Here is a 17,146-nt window from a genome sequence, read left to right on the forward strand (position 1 = left end):
CAGACTCTCCTGTACCCAGCTGTGTGTCCATGAACAGCGACACATCTCTGTCCCTCAGAGTGATTTGTGGAGAGGCTCATAAGTTGACCTGTTGTGCTGAAGATTGATTCCAGTATCCTGTGATGCTCTGATCGGGCTTTGTGGGACCAGCAGACAGCAGCGTTTCCTTTAAAGATCACTTGTTTCTGTTGCATGTCTGTGTGTGTTTGCAGAGTTCATATTCCATGATTTCCCCACAGAGTTCACCTGAAACAGTCAGAGGTTTCCGGTGGTGGGTGTGTCCAGCAGCATCCAGCAGACCTGGACTCCATATTTACGGTGTGTAAATGTCCAGGCTCCGCCCACTTACATATGGACGATGTCACCAGTAGGAGAATCTAATCCATAAAGAAATAAGAGATATTTGACCACAGTGAGAGTTAACTGGGAACCTAGTGTGACATATCAGAACTGTTGCTATGGTTACCTGCATCTTAATAAACCATTTGATTTAGAATGTTTGTTAACTGCACTCCTGAACTATGTTGTCAACATACAGACTGTAAACACACACCTGACAGCCAATCCGGAACCGGGATCTTCTGTCCCCCTGCTATAAACTCATGTCCCACTCTTTCAGCTGCTGGAGGAGAACATGGTCAGATTTGTGAAGGACGAACTGAAGAGCATCCAGAAGGTTCTAACTACAGACTACCCACAATGCTTGGAGAGCCTAAGTGAGGATGAAGAGCAGAGGAGCAACAGAGAGGCATTAATGAAGCTGACAGTGAACTTCCTGAGAAGAATGAAGCAGGAGAAGCTGGCTGACTCTCTGCACAGCAGTAAGACCATTTAAAGCTCTAACATGATGGAAAGAGGAAACAGGACTAAAGCTTCACACTTACACACTCTACACCCTCAAACATACAAGTATGCACTTACTGCTTGAAGCTACAACTATTAGTGGTACAACGTTTATTTAGATGTGTGGGGGACAGCAGGGCAGTCTGCAGCCCACTATTCCCACAAAGGGACACCCTGACCTTACTTCAAAGTCTAAAAGAAGAATACAACCCAATGGCCCTCAGAGAGGCGGGCTGAAAGAAGGGCCAAAATATCTTGAAAAAAAAAAATCTTAAAAAAAAAAATCTTACAGAATCCATTGGAATGGTCACGGACACAAGTTTATGAGTCTCAGTAAGTGCAGATGTGGGTAGGAGAAGGTGACGCCTTCAGAGGCTTACATGCCTCTTTGGTGTAGGAAGGTTAATTCCAAAAAAAAGGAGTGGCTTGGGAGAGAGCACCATTTCCAAAACATTTTATTACATTACATTACATTACGGTCATTTACCAGACGCTTATATCCAAAGCGACTTACAATAAGTGTGTTCAACAAAGGTAGATAAAAGAACTTCAGGTCACAATATATATACAGTATTATGCTGCTCTAGTCACAAACATTTCCACTCCAAACTGTATAATTCTGATCCTTTTTTACACTGTAATCATCTTTTCTTTGCCATGTTGTTCCTCCACTGACTGTTGTCTGTTCATCAGGAAGTGTTGCTGCACTGTGCCAATGTAAACTGAAATCTAAGCTGAAGCAGAAGTTCCAGAGAGTGTTTGAGGGAGGCACTACAGCAGGAAAGCAAACCCCTCTGAATGAGATCTACACAGAGCTCTACATCACAGAGGGGGGGGCTGGAGGGGTCAATGAAGAACATGAGGTCAGACAGATTGAAGCAGCATCCAGGAAACCACAGAGAGAAGAAACAGCAATCAGATGTGAAGACATCTTTGAAGCCTCACCTGGAAGAGATCAGCCAATCAGAACACTGATGACAAAAGGCGTGGCTGGCATCGGGAAAACCCTCTTAACACAGAAGTTCACTCTAGACTGGGCTGAAGGCAAAGCCCACCAGAACATCCAGCTCACATTTCCATTCACCTTCAGAGAGCTCAATGTGCTGAGAGAGAGAAAGTTCAGCTTGGTTGAGCTTCTTCATCTCTTCTTTACTGAAACCAAAGAAGCAGGAATCTGCAGCTTTGAGGACCTTCAGGTCGTCTTCATCCTTGATGGTCTGGATGAGTGTCGACTTTCTCTGGACTTCCACAAAGGTGAGATCCTGACCGATGTTACAAAGTCCACCTCAGTGGAAATTCTGCTGATAAACCTCATCAGGGGGAACCTGCTTCCATCTGCTCACCTCTGGATCACCACAAGACCTGCAGCAGCCAATCAGATCCCTGCTGAGAGCATTGACATGGTGACAGAGGTCAGAGGGTTCACTGACCTTCAGAAGGAGGAGTACTTCAGGAAGAGACTCAGAGATGATGAGCAGGCCAACAGCATCATCTCCCACATCAAGACCTCACGAAGCCTCCACATCATGTGCCACATTCCAGTCTTCTGCTGGATCACTGCCACAGTTCTGGAGGACATGATGAAGACCAGAGATAAAGGAGAGCTGCCCAAGACCCTGACTGAGATGTACATCCACTTCCTGGTGGTTCAGACTAAATTGAAGAACATCAAGTATGATAGCGGAACAGAGACGGATCCACTCTGGAATACAGAAAGCAGGGAGATGATTATGTCTCTGGGAAAACTGGCTTTTGATCAGCTGCAGAAAGGAAACCTGATCTTCTATGACTCAGACCTGACAGAGTGTGGCATCGACATCACAGCAGCCTCAGTGTACTCAGGAGTGTTCACTCAGGTCTTTAAAGAGGAGAGGGGACTGTACCAGGACAAGGTGTTCTGCTTCGTTCACCTGAGTGTCCAGGAGTTTCTGGCTGCTCTTTATGTGCATCTGACATTCTCTGGAGTCAACCTGCTGTCAGAAGATCAACCAACCTCTTGGTGGTCCAAACTATCAAGAAACAAACCTAAACTAACAAGTCTCCACCAGTGTGCTGTGAACGAGGCCTTACAGAGTCCAAATGGACATCTGGACTTGTTTCTTCGTTTCCTTTTGGGCCTTTCACTGCAGACCAATCAGGCTCTCTTAAAGGATCTCCTGAAAGAGACGAGAAGGAGCTCAGAGACCAACCAGGAAACAGTCCAGTACATCAAGGAGCAGATCGATCAGAAGGTCTCTGCAGAGAGAAGCATGAATCTGTTCCACTGTCTGAGCGAGCTGAAGGATCTTTCTCTAGTGAAGGAGATCCAACAGTACCTGAGCTCAGGAGGTCTCTCCACAGACACACTTTCTCCTGCTCAGTGGTCTGCTCTGGCCTTCATCTTACTGTCATCAGAGGAAGATCTGGATGTGTTTGACCTGAAGAAATACTCTGCTTCAGAGGAGGGTCTTCTCCGGCTGCTGCCAGTGGTCAAAGTCTCCAGGAAAACTCTGTAAGTGTGGAGATCACACAAAGATATTGATCATTTTAGGGAACAGAAAGATAATGTATTTCATATAATTAATTTTCAGGCTCAGTGGCTGTAATCTGTCAGAGAGAAGCTGTGAAGCTCTGTCCTCAGTCCTCTGCTCCCAGTTTTCCAGTCTCAGAGACCTGGACTTGAGTAACAATGACCTGCAGGATTCAGGAGTGAAACTGCTGTCTGCTGGACTGAAGAGTCCACACTGTAAACTGGAGACTCTCAGGTCAGGACTCTGCTCTTTATGTAATTGACCATTTAAACTTGTATGCAAATTGATGTCATTGAACAAATATTAAACCCGTAGGATATTCCTGCTAAAGAAGCTGTGATGACAAACATTTCTGGATGGATGATAGTTTAGCTCCTTTCAGCTCCATGTTTCATCAAACTCCCATTTACAGCGTGTGTGTGTGTGTGTGTGTGTGTGTGTGTGTGTGTGTGTGTGTGTGTTCAGGCTGTCAGCTTGTATGATCACAAAGGAAGGCTGTGCTTCTCTGGCCTCAGCTCTGAGCTCCAACCCCTCCCATCTGAGAGAGCTGGACCTTAGCTACAACTATCCAGGAGATGAAGGAGAGAAGCTGCGGTCTGCTGGACTGGAGAGTCCAGACTGGAGACTAGAGTCTCTCAGGTAAGGACACAACTACAGAGTGGACACTCAGGTGTGGCCAGTCTCATTGTTGGTTAAAGGTAAAAACTCAAAATGTATAATCAATAACGTACTGCTTTGTCTCTGTGTCTCTGCTGCAGGATGGATCATGGTGGACAGCAGAGGATCAAAGCTGGTGTGCGGAAATGTAAATTTGGTTTGACGTTGATATGCTTGATGCTTTGTATAATTGTGCCTTAAGATTCCTTACCAGTTATAAATATCACACACATCATTGTCCTCTGTACGCAGCACCTGGGTGGACATTTCTGCATATACACAGACGCCTTTTACACAGTGTCTTTTTCTGTCCATCAGATGTTTGTGAACTGGAACTGGACCCAAACACAGCGCACAGAGAACTCAAACTGTCTGACAACAACAGGAAGGCGACCCGTGTGAGAGAGAAGCAGCCACATCCTGATCATCCAGAGAGGTTTGATTTCTGTCCTCAGCTGCTGTGTAGGAAAGGTAGGACTGGTCGCTGTTACTGGGAGGTGGAGTGGGAAGGAGATGTTGATATATCAGTGAGTTACAGAGGAATCAGCAGGAAAGGAAGCAGAGATGACAGCAGGTTTGGAGGAAATAATAATCAGTCCTGGAGTCTGAGATGCTCTGAACGCCATGGTTACTCTGTCAGTCACAATAACAGCTTCACGGCTCTCAGTGTCCCTGTGTCCTCCTCTGTCCCTCACAGAGTGGGAGTGTATGTGGACTGTCCTGCTGGCACTCTGTCCTTCTACAGCGTCTCTTACACACTGATCCACCTCCACACCTTCACCACCACATTCACTGACACTCTGTATGCTGGGTTTGGGTTCTGGAGGGATGATACTTTCTGGGGGTCCTTTTTTTCTGTGATCGAGAACCTACTGTCAGGGTCCACTGCTTCCTCAGTGACTCTGTGAGAGCTGTAGGACTGACGAACGGACGGGCGGACTCACACACACTTTACGTCAAATCAAAGGTAGAAATCAGATGGACTACAGATGTAAATTAGCACTACAATATATATGCTGTTAAGTATAAATGTTCATGTATTTTTCATATTTGTATTGTTTTTATCCATTGATTATCTGTGTTGATTGTTTTCATAAATATGTTTAAGTATGACACTAGTTTGTTACTCTACAAACATGAGGATGTGTTGCTTTTAATTCATATTTATAGCAAATTATTTCTATCTATAAGTTCTCTAATTCTGTATGAGTAAAGATATCTTGCTTTACAACAGTGCATGTTGTCTTTGTTGTTGTATAGAGATAATACCCAGTCAAACCCATCAAAGTGCTGTGTATCAAATTCACTCTGACAAGGAAAGTGCAACACAGCTGATTATCTGCTGTGCTGCATCATGTTGTGTAGTAAATTTGTATTGAAACAGAAGTCACAGATGCTCAGCCAGTGACTGTGTGATCTGACACAGGAGGGGAGGGAAAGAATGAAAGTGTGGAGCAAGAAAAAGAGAATAAAGAGGCACGTGGAATTCTTTGGAATGTTTTGTTTTAAGTCTAAGATGTTTAGTGTATTTTCTAGACGAGTTGAAGCATTTTGTATTTGTCATCTATAGCAAAGTAGCAGTAAAACCTCTCATTTGGTTACATGTGTTCTTTCTGGTTTTACTCTCCATAAACAAACAAGTATGAGAATAGTTACATGAGGACATATGAGGATTTCTTGCTTTTCAGACATATTTTCAGATCCATTTCAGATATTTGAGCTGCTCCGCTGGATCCTGTCACAAATGCAACATCTGATCATAAAAGCTCATTTATTGACAGAGGCCTGAGTATGACTCTGCTGAGGATGATGATGATGATGATGATGATGATACACACATACTGCAAACACAACACGGGTGTATGTTTGAATGTTCAGTAGTGTGTTCTTGCATGTTGTGTTTCTGTGTGATGTTTAACTATGTGTTCATGTTGTTCTGCCCCCAAACTGACTTATAGTTGTAGAAGTAAACTAAGTGTATCTACATGCATTTAAAATAAAGCGATTGATTGATTTCTCTCAACTGCCAAACTTGTCACAATATTTTTTCCAGACACTTTCAAGCATTTATTTATGGTATATAAAGTGAAATACAAACATGTTTCCTGTTTGTGTGTGTGTGTGTGTGTCCTACCTCCATTACAGCAGAACTGGGGTTGTGACACTTGTCAGGAAGTAAATTCTTCCTGTCCTGAATCCTTGATTGGTGAGTGTGTGTGTGTGTGTGTGTGAGATCTGAACTGTAGAGAGACAAAGTAAAGACTTGTTGGGATAAAGAACACTAGAAACACATCCAGCAGAAGGAGTCATTCCCTGCAGTGTGAGAGAAGTGTTCAGTCTGCAGTGATCCTCACCTTTCCAGCTCTGCAGTGGTCTGTGGCCTCCCTGACACACAGGACGTCCGTCCTGTCCACACCTACAGGAAGAGACGAGGACAAGGACTCTTTCACTAAATCACATAATCACTAACATTCAGACACATCAGAGTGAGAAGCAGCAGCCTGAAGGTGTGTGTGTGTGTGTGTAGTATCATACATGAGCATCAGAAAGCTCTCTGCATGCTCACACCTGTAACTGCCAGGACGCCGCTCGGCCTCCTGTTATAGTGTCGGTCTGTGTAGGCCGGCTGCAGCGTACGGACACAAGGACACACTGCACCCACCGCCCCAGACCCCCAGCTTTACCCCCCCTCTGTGTGTGTGTGTGTGTCACACTCTGGCCTCAGGTATGTAGTCTGGCTCTCCTGCTGGCTGCAGCTCTCTCCACTGACGTCCCTGTGTGGTTCTCCATGCTGAAGGCCTCAAAGATCAGAAGATAATCTGAACCACATCTACAACACAACATAGACATGTTCTTTATCTCACCTCACACCTCCATGATGTCACCATAGACGGATAGAAGAGCTCTGCAGCACATGATGAAGGATCTCAGCCTCCTCAGGAAATAGAGTCTGCTCCTGTCCTTCCTGTTCACAGCTCCAGTCCAGTCTGTGGTCCAGGTGGACACCTGAATACTTAAAGTCCTCCACCCTCCTCTTCACTCAGGGTGTATGGTCTTTATCACACCCTCTCTCCTCCTAAAGTCCACCTCCAGCTCTCTGGTCCTGTACCCAAACCACTAATAACATTACAAATGTCCTCTGACTCCCGCCCTCCCTAAACAACAACCAATGAACCCTAATAAGTTCAACATCGTTTTATTTATTTTCATTATCTTATCTTTATTACTACTTTATATCACAGACAATTAGTCCATGTCCCACGCAGCCTTCATGACTTCTTCCCTCCATCTATCCACCACCCACCCACCCACACACACACACACACTCTTCCGCCATTAAAAACACATTCCAGGCATTACAGGTGAGTCAGCTGACCCGTTTTTTTAATGACCTCACCCCGGAACAAAATGTAGTGATGCCTTATCACACGCAGGTATGTTGTGAAGTTAGAAAGGGACTTTTGTTCAGATGAGGAAGAGCGGCAGAGGAAGACTGACGCAGTGTGAGTTTGAGTTTAATTTCATGACTTCATGAATTTCATGTTTTTGTCTCTGTTCGTGTGTGTATGATCCCTCTGGTTTCATATGTGTTGTTGAGTGCACCGGTGCTGTACTTGTTCTCTTTTTAAACTCTTTCACTCTCATTCTTACATTACATTACGATTCAGCAGACGCTTTTATTCAAAGCGACCACCCATTACAGAGGGGAGCAATTGAGAGTTCGGTGCCTTGCTCAGGGGCACCTCAGCAGGGACTCGAACCGGCGACCCTCCAGCTTCCAAGCGGAAGCTCTACCCACTGAGCTACTGCCTTTCTTATGCTTGTTCTGACTTTTAGACACTTCATGTCTTGTAAAGCACTTTGAGCTGCAGCTCTGTATGAGAGGTGCTGTACAAATGAAGATTATTGTTATTATTGTGCATGTGTTGATTTATGTGTGTGTTTATGCTTCCCTCTCTGTAGTGTTGTGAAGATGAGTGGTTGTGGTGATGAAGATGAAGGACCTCCAGACTCACACACACAGTAAATACTGCCCGTCTCACAGGGGTGGGGTTTGATAGAGCTTTGTGTTAAACACTGTCTGCCATCATTCAGACAGAGGCTGGAAGGAATTAGATTCCTCCCATGTTTATAGATTCTGTTTGAAGAACTTTTCCCTCAAAGACTCATTGGAACTACATGGAACAAATTAACATAACTTTGATTTAGTGCAGAGAATTCAAATGACAGTTTCACTTTCACTTTTTTGACAACTTTGCAAGACTTCATCTAAAAAGTGTCCTTTGAATTTTATGGACATGATCTGCAATTTAAATTCAAAGATACAATATGAGACTCAAAACTCATTCCGTATATGAAATATGTTTTTGTACCTGTCTGTTACCAGGAAATGCTCATTTAAACTAAGAACCTGTTTGTCAAGGCAGTCCTGGCAAAGATGAGCTGCCAAACTAGTTTCAGAAAGATTGAGAAACACGATCACACAACAAAACACAAACTATCAAACTGATTAAGAACTAAGTCAAACAACAACTACGTTTTTCAGTTTCTCACAATTTCTCTTTGCTCTTCACCTTTGACCTCATGACCTTCTGCTTCAATCTGCTATTGTGTTGTCAATGCTGTGTCTATAGAGTTCACCAGCAGAGGGCAAACTCTCCTGGACCCAGCTGTATGTCCATGAAGAGCGACTGGTCCAAGGGTCAACCTATGAAATTCAGTGATGGACAGAAGTCGGCTGAAGAAAGGTCAGAGGTTAAACCAGATCACTTTGATATTATCACTGTATTTTTGTCTCAACTCATGAATACCAAGTAGAGGACAAGAAAGTCTCAGGTCCTCAAATCTGCTAGTTAAGTCATGTAACTCGAGTCCCTCACCTCTGGCAACACACACACACACACACACACACACACACACACACAGGAGAGAGATTTGTAAACTTAAGTAAAGGTGAAAATATAAGTTTCACAAAGATTAACAGAGAGAGCAGAAACACAATCACACAACAAAAAAAAAAAAACCAAGTTGTGTAAGTCCTCACATTTGACCTCATGACCATCTGCTTCAATCTGCTATTGTGTTGTCAATGCTGTGTTTATAGAGTTCACCAGCAGAGGGCAGACTCTCCTGTACCCAGCTGTGTGTCCATGAAGAGCGACCGGTCCATGGGTCAACCTGTGAAATTCAGTGATGGACAGAAGTCTGCTGAAGAAAGGTCAGAGGTTAAACAAGATCACTTTGATATCATCACTGTATACAAGAGTGTGTGTGAGAGAGAGCATTGCTTTATTAGAGGAAGTGGGATGAGCTCACCAAAATAAAGCGAACACAAATTCTGGTTCGGATGAATAATACAAAAAAAAGGGCAGAGATGCAATGAAACATCTGGAGTTGAAAACTGAACAGAATTGTACCAACAAACAACTGAAAGCTCAGGGTAATTCCGAATGTATGAAAATGCCAGACACACACACACACACACACACACAGAGGAGAGAGATTTGTAAACTTAAGTAAAGGTGAAAATATAAGTTTCACAAAGATTAACAGAGAGAGCAGACACACAATCACACAACAAAACAAAAAAAAATCAAATTGTGTAAGACCAAAGTCCTCACATTTGACCTCATGACCATCTGCTTCAATCTGCTGCTGTGTTGTCAATGCTGTGTTTATAGAGTTCACCAGCAGAGGGCAGACTCTCCTGTACCCAGCGGTGTGTCTATGAAGAGCGACCGGTCCATGGGTCAACCTGTGAAATTCAGCGATGGACAGAAGTCTGCTGAAGAAAGGTCAGAGGTTAAACCAGGTCACTTTGATATCATCACTGTATTTTGTCTCAACTCATGAATACCAAGTAGAGGACAAGAAAGTCTCAGGTCCTCAAATCTGCTAGTTAAGTCATGTAACTCGAGTCCCTCACCTCTGGCCACACACACACACACACAGAGAGAGAGAGAGAGGAGAGAGATTTGTAAACTTAAGTAAAGGTGAAAATATAAGTTTCACAAAGATTAACAGAGAGAGCAGAAACACAATCACACAACAAAACAAAAAAAAATCACATTGTGTAAGTCCTCACATTTGACCTCATGACCATCTGCTTCAATCTGCTATTGTGTTGTCAATGCTGTGTTTATAGAGTTCACCAGCAGAGGGCAGACTCTCCTGTACCCAGCTGTGTGTCCATGAAGAGCGACTGGTCCATGGGTCAACCTGTGAAATTCAGTGTTGGACAGAAGTCTGCTGAAGAAAGGTCAGAGGTTAAACCAGATCACTTTGATATCATCACTGTATATAAGAGTGTGTGGGAGAGAGAGCATTGCTTTTATTAGAGGAATTGGGATGAGCTCACCAAAATAAAGCGAACACAAATTCTGGTTTGGATGAATAATACAAATAAAAGGGCAAAGATTAGATTAGATTACATTACATTACGACCATTTGGCAGACGCTTTTATCCAAAGCGACTTACATTACATTACATTACCACCCTTCGCAGAGGGGGGAGCAATTGAGGGTTCGGTGCCTTGCTCAGGGGCACCTCGGCAGGGACTCGAACCGGCGACCCTCCTGTTCCCAAGCAGAAGCTCTACCCACTGAGCTACTGCCTCCCGAGATGCAATGAAACATCTGGAGTTGAAAAAATCTGGTGTTGAAAACTGAACAGAATTGTACCAACAAACAACTGAAAGCTCAGGGTCATTCAGAATGTATGAAAATGCCACCCACACCCACACCCACACCCACACACATCTGCCGTTGTGTTGTCAATGCTGTGTTTATAGGGCTCACCAGCAGGGGGCAGACTCTCCTGTACCCAGCTGTGTGTCCATGAACAGCGACACATCTCTGTCCCTCAGAGTGATTTGTGGAGAGGCTCATAAGTTGACCTGTTGTGCTGAAGATTGATTCCATTATCCTGTGATGCTCTGGTCGGGCTTTGTGGGACCAGCAGACAGCAGCGTTTCTTTTAAAGATCACTTGTTTCTGTTACATGTCTGTGTGTTTGCAGAGTTCATGTTTCATGATTTCCCCACAGAGTTCACCTGAAACAGTCAGAGGTTTCCAGTGGTGGGTGTGTCCAGCAGCATCCAGCAGACCAGGACTCCATATTTAGGGTGTGTAAATGTCCAGGCTCCGCCCACTTACATATGGAGATGTCACCAGTAGGAGAATCTAATCCATAAAGAAATAAGAGATAGGAACCTGGGAACCTAGTGTGACATATCAGAACTGTTGCTATGGTTACCTGCATCTTAATAAACCATTTGATTTAGAATGTTTGTTAACTGCACTCCTGAACTATGTTGTCAACATACAGACTGTAAACACACACCTGACAGCCAATCAGGAACCAGGATCTTCTGTCCCCCTGCTATAAACTCATGTCCCACTCTTTCAGCTGCTGGAGGAGAACATGGTCAGATTTGTGAAGGACGAGCTGAAGCACTTCCAGAAGGTTCTGACGACAGACTACCAACAACGCTTGGAGAGCCTGAGTGAGGATGAAGAACAGAGGAGCATGAGAGAGGCGTTGGTGAAGCTCACAGTGAGGTTCCTGAGGAGAATGAAGCAGGAGGAGCTGGCTGACTCTCTGCACAGCAGTAAGACCTTTTAAAGCTCTAACATGATGGGAAGAAGAAACAGGACTAAAGCTTCACACTTACACACTCTACACACTCAAACATACAAGTATGCACTTACTGCTTGAAGCTACAACTATTAGTGGTACAACGTTTATTTAGATGTGTGGGGGACAGCAGGGCAGTCTGCAGCCCACTATTCCCACAAAGGGACACCCTGACCTTACTACAAAGTCTAAAAGAAGAATACAACCCAACGGCCCTCAGAGAGGCGGGCTGAAAGAAGGGCCAAAAGGACGGATCTTACAGAATCCATTGGAATGGTCACGGATAACAAGTTTATGAGTCTCAGTTAGTGCAGATGTGGGTAGGAGAAGGTGACGACCTTCAGAGGCTTACATGCCTCTTTGGTGTAGGAAGGTTAATTCCAAAAAAAAGGAGTGGCTTGGGAGAGAGCACCATTTCCAAAACATTTTATTACATTACATTACATTACAGTCATTTAGCAGACGCTTTTATCCAAAGCGACTTACAATAAGTGTGTTCAACAAAGGTAGATAAAAGAACTTCAGGTCACAATATATATACAGTATTATGCTGCTCTAGTCACAAACATTTCCACTCCAAACTGTATAATTCTGATCCTTTTTTACACTGTAATCATCTTTTCTTTGCCATGTTGTTCCTCCACTGACTGTTGTCTGTTCATCAGGAAGGCTTGCTGCACTGTGCCAACGTAAACTGAAATCTAAGCTGAAGCAGAAGTTTCAGAGTGTGTTTGAGGGAGGCACTACAGCAGGAAAGCAAACCCCTCTGAATGAGATCTACACAGAGCTCTACATCACAGAGGGAGGGGCTGGAGGGGTCAATGAAGAACATGAGGTCAGACAGATTGAAGCAGCATCCAGGAAACCACAGAGAGAAGAAACACCAATCAGATGTGAAGACATCTTCGAAGCCTCACCTGGAAGAGATCAGCCAATCAGAACACTGATGACAAAAGGCGTGGCTGGCATCGGGAAAACCCTCTTAACACAGAAGTTCACTCTAGACTGGGCTGAAGGCAAAGCCCACCAGAACATCCAGCTCACATTTCCATTCACCTTCAGAGAGCTCAATGTGCTGAGAGAGAGAAAGTTCAGCTTGGTTGAGCTTCTTCATCTCTTCTTTGCTGAAACCAAAGAAGCAGGAATCTGCAGCTTTGAGGACCTTCAGGTCGTCTTCATCCTTGATGGTCTGGATGAGTGTCGACTTTCTCTGGACTTCCACAAAGGTGAGATCCTGACCGATGTTACAAAGTCCACCTCAGTGGAAATTCTGCTGATAAACCTCATCAGGGGGGACCTGCTTCCATCTGCTCACCTCTGGATCACCACAAGACCTGCAGCAGCCAATCAGATCCCTGCTGAGAACATTGACATGGTGACAGAGGTCAGAGGGTTCACTGACCTTCAGAAGGAGGAGTACTTCAGGAAGAGACTCAGAGATGATGAGCAGGCCAACAGCATCATCTCCCACATCAAGACCTCACGAAGCCTCCACATCATGTGCCACATTCCAGTCTTCTGCTGGATCACTGCCACAGTTCTGGATGACATGATGAAGACCAGAGAGAGAGGAGAGCTGCCCAAGACCCTGACTGAGATGTACATCCACTTCCTGGTGGTTCAGACTAAATTGAAGAACATCAAGTATGATAGCGGAACAGAGACGGATCCACTCTGGAATACAGAAAGCAGGGAGATGATTATGTCTCTGGGAAAACTGGCTTTTGATCAGCTGCAGAAAGGAAACCTGATCTTCTATGACTCAGACCTGACAGAGTGTGGCATCGACATCACAGCAGCCTCAGTGTACTCAGGAGTGTTCACTCAGGTCTTTAAAGAGGAGAGGGGACTCTACCAGGACCAGGTGTTCTGCTTCGTCCACCTGAGTGTCCAGGAGTTTCTGGCTGCTCTTTATGTGTGTCTGACATTCATCAACTCTGGAGTCAACCTGCTGTCAGAACATCAACCAACCTCTTGGTGGTCCAAACTATCAAGAAACAAACCTAAACTAACAAGTCTCCACCAGAGTGCTGTGGGCCAGGCCTTACAGAGTCCAAATGGACATCTGGACTTGTTTCTTCGTTTCCTTTTGGGCCTTTCACTGCCGACCAATCAGGCTCTCTTAAAGGATCTCCTGAAAGAGACGAGAAGGAGCTCAGAGACCAACCAGGAAACAGTCCAGTACATCAAGGAGAAGATAGATCAGAAGGTCTCTGCAGAGAGAAGCATGAATCTGCTCCACTGTCTGAGTGAGCTGAAGGATCTTTCTCTAGTGAAGGAGATCCAACAGTACCTGAGCTCAGGAGGTCTCTCCACAGACACACTTTCTCCTGCTCAGTGGTCTGCTCTGGCCTTCATCTTACTGTCATCAGAGGAAGATCTGGATGTGTTTGACCTGAAGAAATACTCTGCTTCAGAGGAGGTTCTTCTCCGGCTGCTGCCAGTGGTCAAAGTCTCCAGGAAAACTCTGTAAGTGTGGAGATCACACAAAGATATTGATCATTTTAGGGAACAGAAATATAATGTATTTCATATAATTAATTTTCAGGCTCAGTGGCTGTAATCTGTCAGAGAGAAGCTGTGAAGCTCTGTCCTCAGTCCTCTGCTCCCAGTTTTCCAGTCTCAGAGACCTGGACTTGAGTAACAATGACCTGCAGGATTCAGGAGTGAAACTGCTGTCTGCTGGACTGAAGAGTCCACACTGTAAACTGGAGACTCTCAGGTCAGGACTCTGCTCTTTATGTAATTGACCATTTATACTTGTATGCAAATTGATGTCATTAAACAAATATTAAACCTGTAGGATATTCCTGCTAAAGAAGCTGTGATGACAAACATTTCTGGATGGATGATAGTTTAGCTCCTTTCAGCTCCATGTTTCATCAAACTCCCATTTACAGTGTGTGTGTGTGTGTGTGTGTGTGTGTTTTCAGGCTGTCAGCTTGTATGATCACAAAGGAAGGCTGTGCTTCTCTGGCCTCAGCTCTGAGCTCCAACCCCTCCCATCTGAGAGAGCTGGACCTTAGCTACAACTATCCAGGAGATGAAGGAGAGAAGCTGCGGTCTGCTGGACTGGAGAGTCCAGACTGGAGGCTAGAGTCTCTCAGGTAAGGACACAACTACAGAGTGGACACTCAGGTGTGGCCAGTCTCATTGTTGGTTAAAGGTAAAAACTCAAAATGTATAATCAATAACGTACTGCTTTGTCTCTGTGTCTCTGCTGCAGGATGGATCATGGTGGACAGCAGAGGATCAAAGCTGGTGTGCGGAAATGTAAATTTGGTTTGACGTTGATATGCTTGATGCTTTGTATAATTGTGCCTTAAGATTCCTCACCAGTTATAAATATCACACACATCATTGTCCTCTGTACGCAGCACCTGGGTGGACATTTCTGCATATACATTACATTACATTACATTACATTACGATCATTTTGGCAGACGCTTTTATCCAAAGCGACTTACATTACATTACCACCCTTCGCAGAGGGGGGAGCAATTGAGGGTTCGGTGCCTTGCTCAGGGGTGCCTCGGCAGGGGCTCGAACCGGCAACCCTCCGGCTCCCAAGCGGAGGCTCTAACCACTGAGCCACTGCCTGCCTATATACACAGACGCCTTTTACACAGTGTCTTTTTCTGTCCATCAGATCTTTGTGAACTGGAACTGGACCCAAACACAGCGCACAGAGAACTCAAACTGTCTGACAACAACAGGAAGGCGACCTTTGTGAGAGAGAAGCAGCCACATCCTGATCATCCAGAGAGGTTTGATTTCTGTCCTCAGCTGCTGTGTAGGAATGGTCTGACTGGTCGCTGTTACTGGGAGGTCGAATGGAGAGGAGAAGTTTATATATCAGCGGGTTACAGAGGAATCAGCAGGAAAGGAAGCAGAGATGACAGCAGGTTTGGAGGAAATAATAATCAGTCCTGGAGTCTGAGATGCTCTGAACGGCATGGTTACTCTGTCAGTCACAATAACAGCTTCACGGCCCTCAGTGTCCCTGTGTCCTCCTCTGTCCCTCACAGAGTAGGAGTGTATGTGGACCGTCCTGCTGGCACTCTGTCCTTCTACAGCGTCTCTTACACACTGATCCACCTCCACACCTTCACCACCACATTCACTGACACTCTGTATGCTGGGTTTGGGTTCTGGAGGGATGATACTTTCTGGGGGTCCTTTTTTTCTGTGATCGAGAACCTACTGTCAGGGTCCACTGCTTCCTCAGTGACTCTGTGAGAGCTGTTGGACGAACGAACGGACGGGCGGACGCACACACACTTTACGTCAAATCAAAGGTAGAAATCAGATGGACTACAGATGTAAATTAGCACTACAATATATCTGCTGTTAAGTATAAATGTTCATGTATTTTTCATATTTGTATTGTTTTTATCCATTGATTATCTGTGTTGATTGTTTTCATAAATATGTTTAAGTATGACACTAGTTTGTTACTCTACAAACATGAGGATGTGTTGCTTTTAATTCATATTTATAGCAAATTATTTCTATCTATAAGTACTCTAATTCTGTATGAGTAAAGATATCTTGCTTTACAACAGTGCATGTTGTCTTTGTTGTTGTATAGAGATAATACCCAGTCAACCCCATCAAAGTGCTGTGTATCAAATTCACTCTGACAAGGAAAGTGCAACACAGCTGATTATCTGCTGTGCTGCATCATGTTGTGTAGTAAATTTGTATTGAAACAGAAGTCACAGATGCTCAGTCTGTCGACTTGGATTATGTTGCATGATATTTTCATCATTGAATGTTTCAGTGTGCACTTGCATTATATTGACGAATTCCTTAAAATATACTATGATTAAGAATCGCAACAATGAAAACATCGCATATAAACAGGTCATAACATTGGCAGTGCAGTCGACTGGAAACCTCAAGGTAAACAATGAATAAACAAATGAAAACTTGAATATAGCAATAAAATACATAAACAATGTGAAACGCTGTACATTGTAGTTTATCAAAAAAGAGTAAGGCGCTAAAAAGCCGCGTTTACCTTCATGACGTCCCTGAGAATCCATCACTCTGGAATTTTTCGTTGGTCCCGCCCTGATAACACCTACGACTCTCATTGGTCTAAAAGCAATAGAGGCCCATGTTAACCAGTATGTGATTGGTACTCAGCAATGTCAATCACTCTGGACTGTCCCGAAATGTCAGACGGTGTGCACAGTGTTGTTAATTTAGCGTCTTCCTCGCTAAATCTGGCGACTTTCCAAATCGTCTTGGCCCCCTTTTTTTTGCCACAAGCGAATAGCGACAAATGTAGCGACTTTTCTAGTGTTATTGGAGACTTCTGGTGTTTTGAAGACTGACGTATCGTTCTGCAATTACTGTCCACAGCGAGCAGCGGGTCCTGCCGGGAGCCCCTGCGTCGTAACAAAGCACTCACAGGCGGTCAGTCTGACAGTAAACTCGCACAGCGGTCCCAACTGCAGTCAGAGAGGAGAGGAGTATTATTATTCTGAAAAGT

The 17,146-nt window shown here is 44.4% G+C and overlaps 2 protein-coding genes across 2 annotated transcripts in view; both read left to right on the top strand.

The window, feature by feature from the left end:
* LOC142988760 (protein NLRC3-like) overlaps positions 1–4,363 on the top strand; it is a 28,265-nt gene extending 23,902 nt beyond the window's left edge. The window contains exon 13 of the transcript XR_012960622.1: positions 4,329–4,363. The gene's annotated coding sequence lies outside the window, so the exon portion shown is untranslated. The remainder of the gene's footprint in view (positions 1–4,328) is intronic.
* The window catches only part of LOC142988758 (NACHT, LRR and PYD domains-containing protein 3-like), a 28,991-nt gene extending 12,306 nt beyond the window's left edge, over positions 1–16,685 (top strand). The window contains exons 4-14 of the mRNA XM_076138000.1: positions 8,645–8,758; positions 9,115–9,228; positions 9,692–9,805; positions 10,156–10,269; positions 11,056–11,134; positions 11,419–11,620; positions 12,312–14,115; positions 14,195–14,368; positions 14,580–14,753; positions 14,873–14,919; positions 15,296–16,685. Of these exons, the coding sequence (XP_075994115.1) occupies positions 8,645–8,758; positions 9,115–9,228; positions 9,692–9,805; positions 10,156–10,269; positions 11,056–11,134; positions 11,419–11,620; positions 12,312–14,115; positions 14,195–14,368; positions 14,580–14,753; positions 14,873–14,919; positions 15,296–15,885 (3,526 nt within the window). The 3' untranslated portion in view covers positions 15,886–16,685. The remainder of the gene's footprint in view (positions 1–8,644; positions 8,759–9,114; positions 9,229–9,691; positions 9,806–10,155; positions 10,270–11,055; positions 11,135–11,418; positions 11,621–12,311; positions 14,116–14,194; positions 14,369–14,579; positions 14,754–14,872; positions 14,920–15,295) is intronic.
* The last annotated feature ends 461 nt before the right edge of the window (positions 16,686–17,146 follow it).

Source organism: Genypterus blacodes, unplaced genomic scaffold, assembly GCF_046128005.1.
Source record: "Genypterus blacodes isolate CSIRO-AG114 ecotype Tasmania unplaced genomic scaffold, CSIRO-AGI_Gbla_v1 ptg000348l_1, whole genome shotgun sequence".
Taxonomy (NCBI): Eukaryota; Metazoa; Chordata; class Actinopteri; order Ophidiiformes; family Ophidiidae; genus Genypterus; species Genypterus blacodes.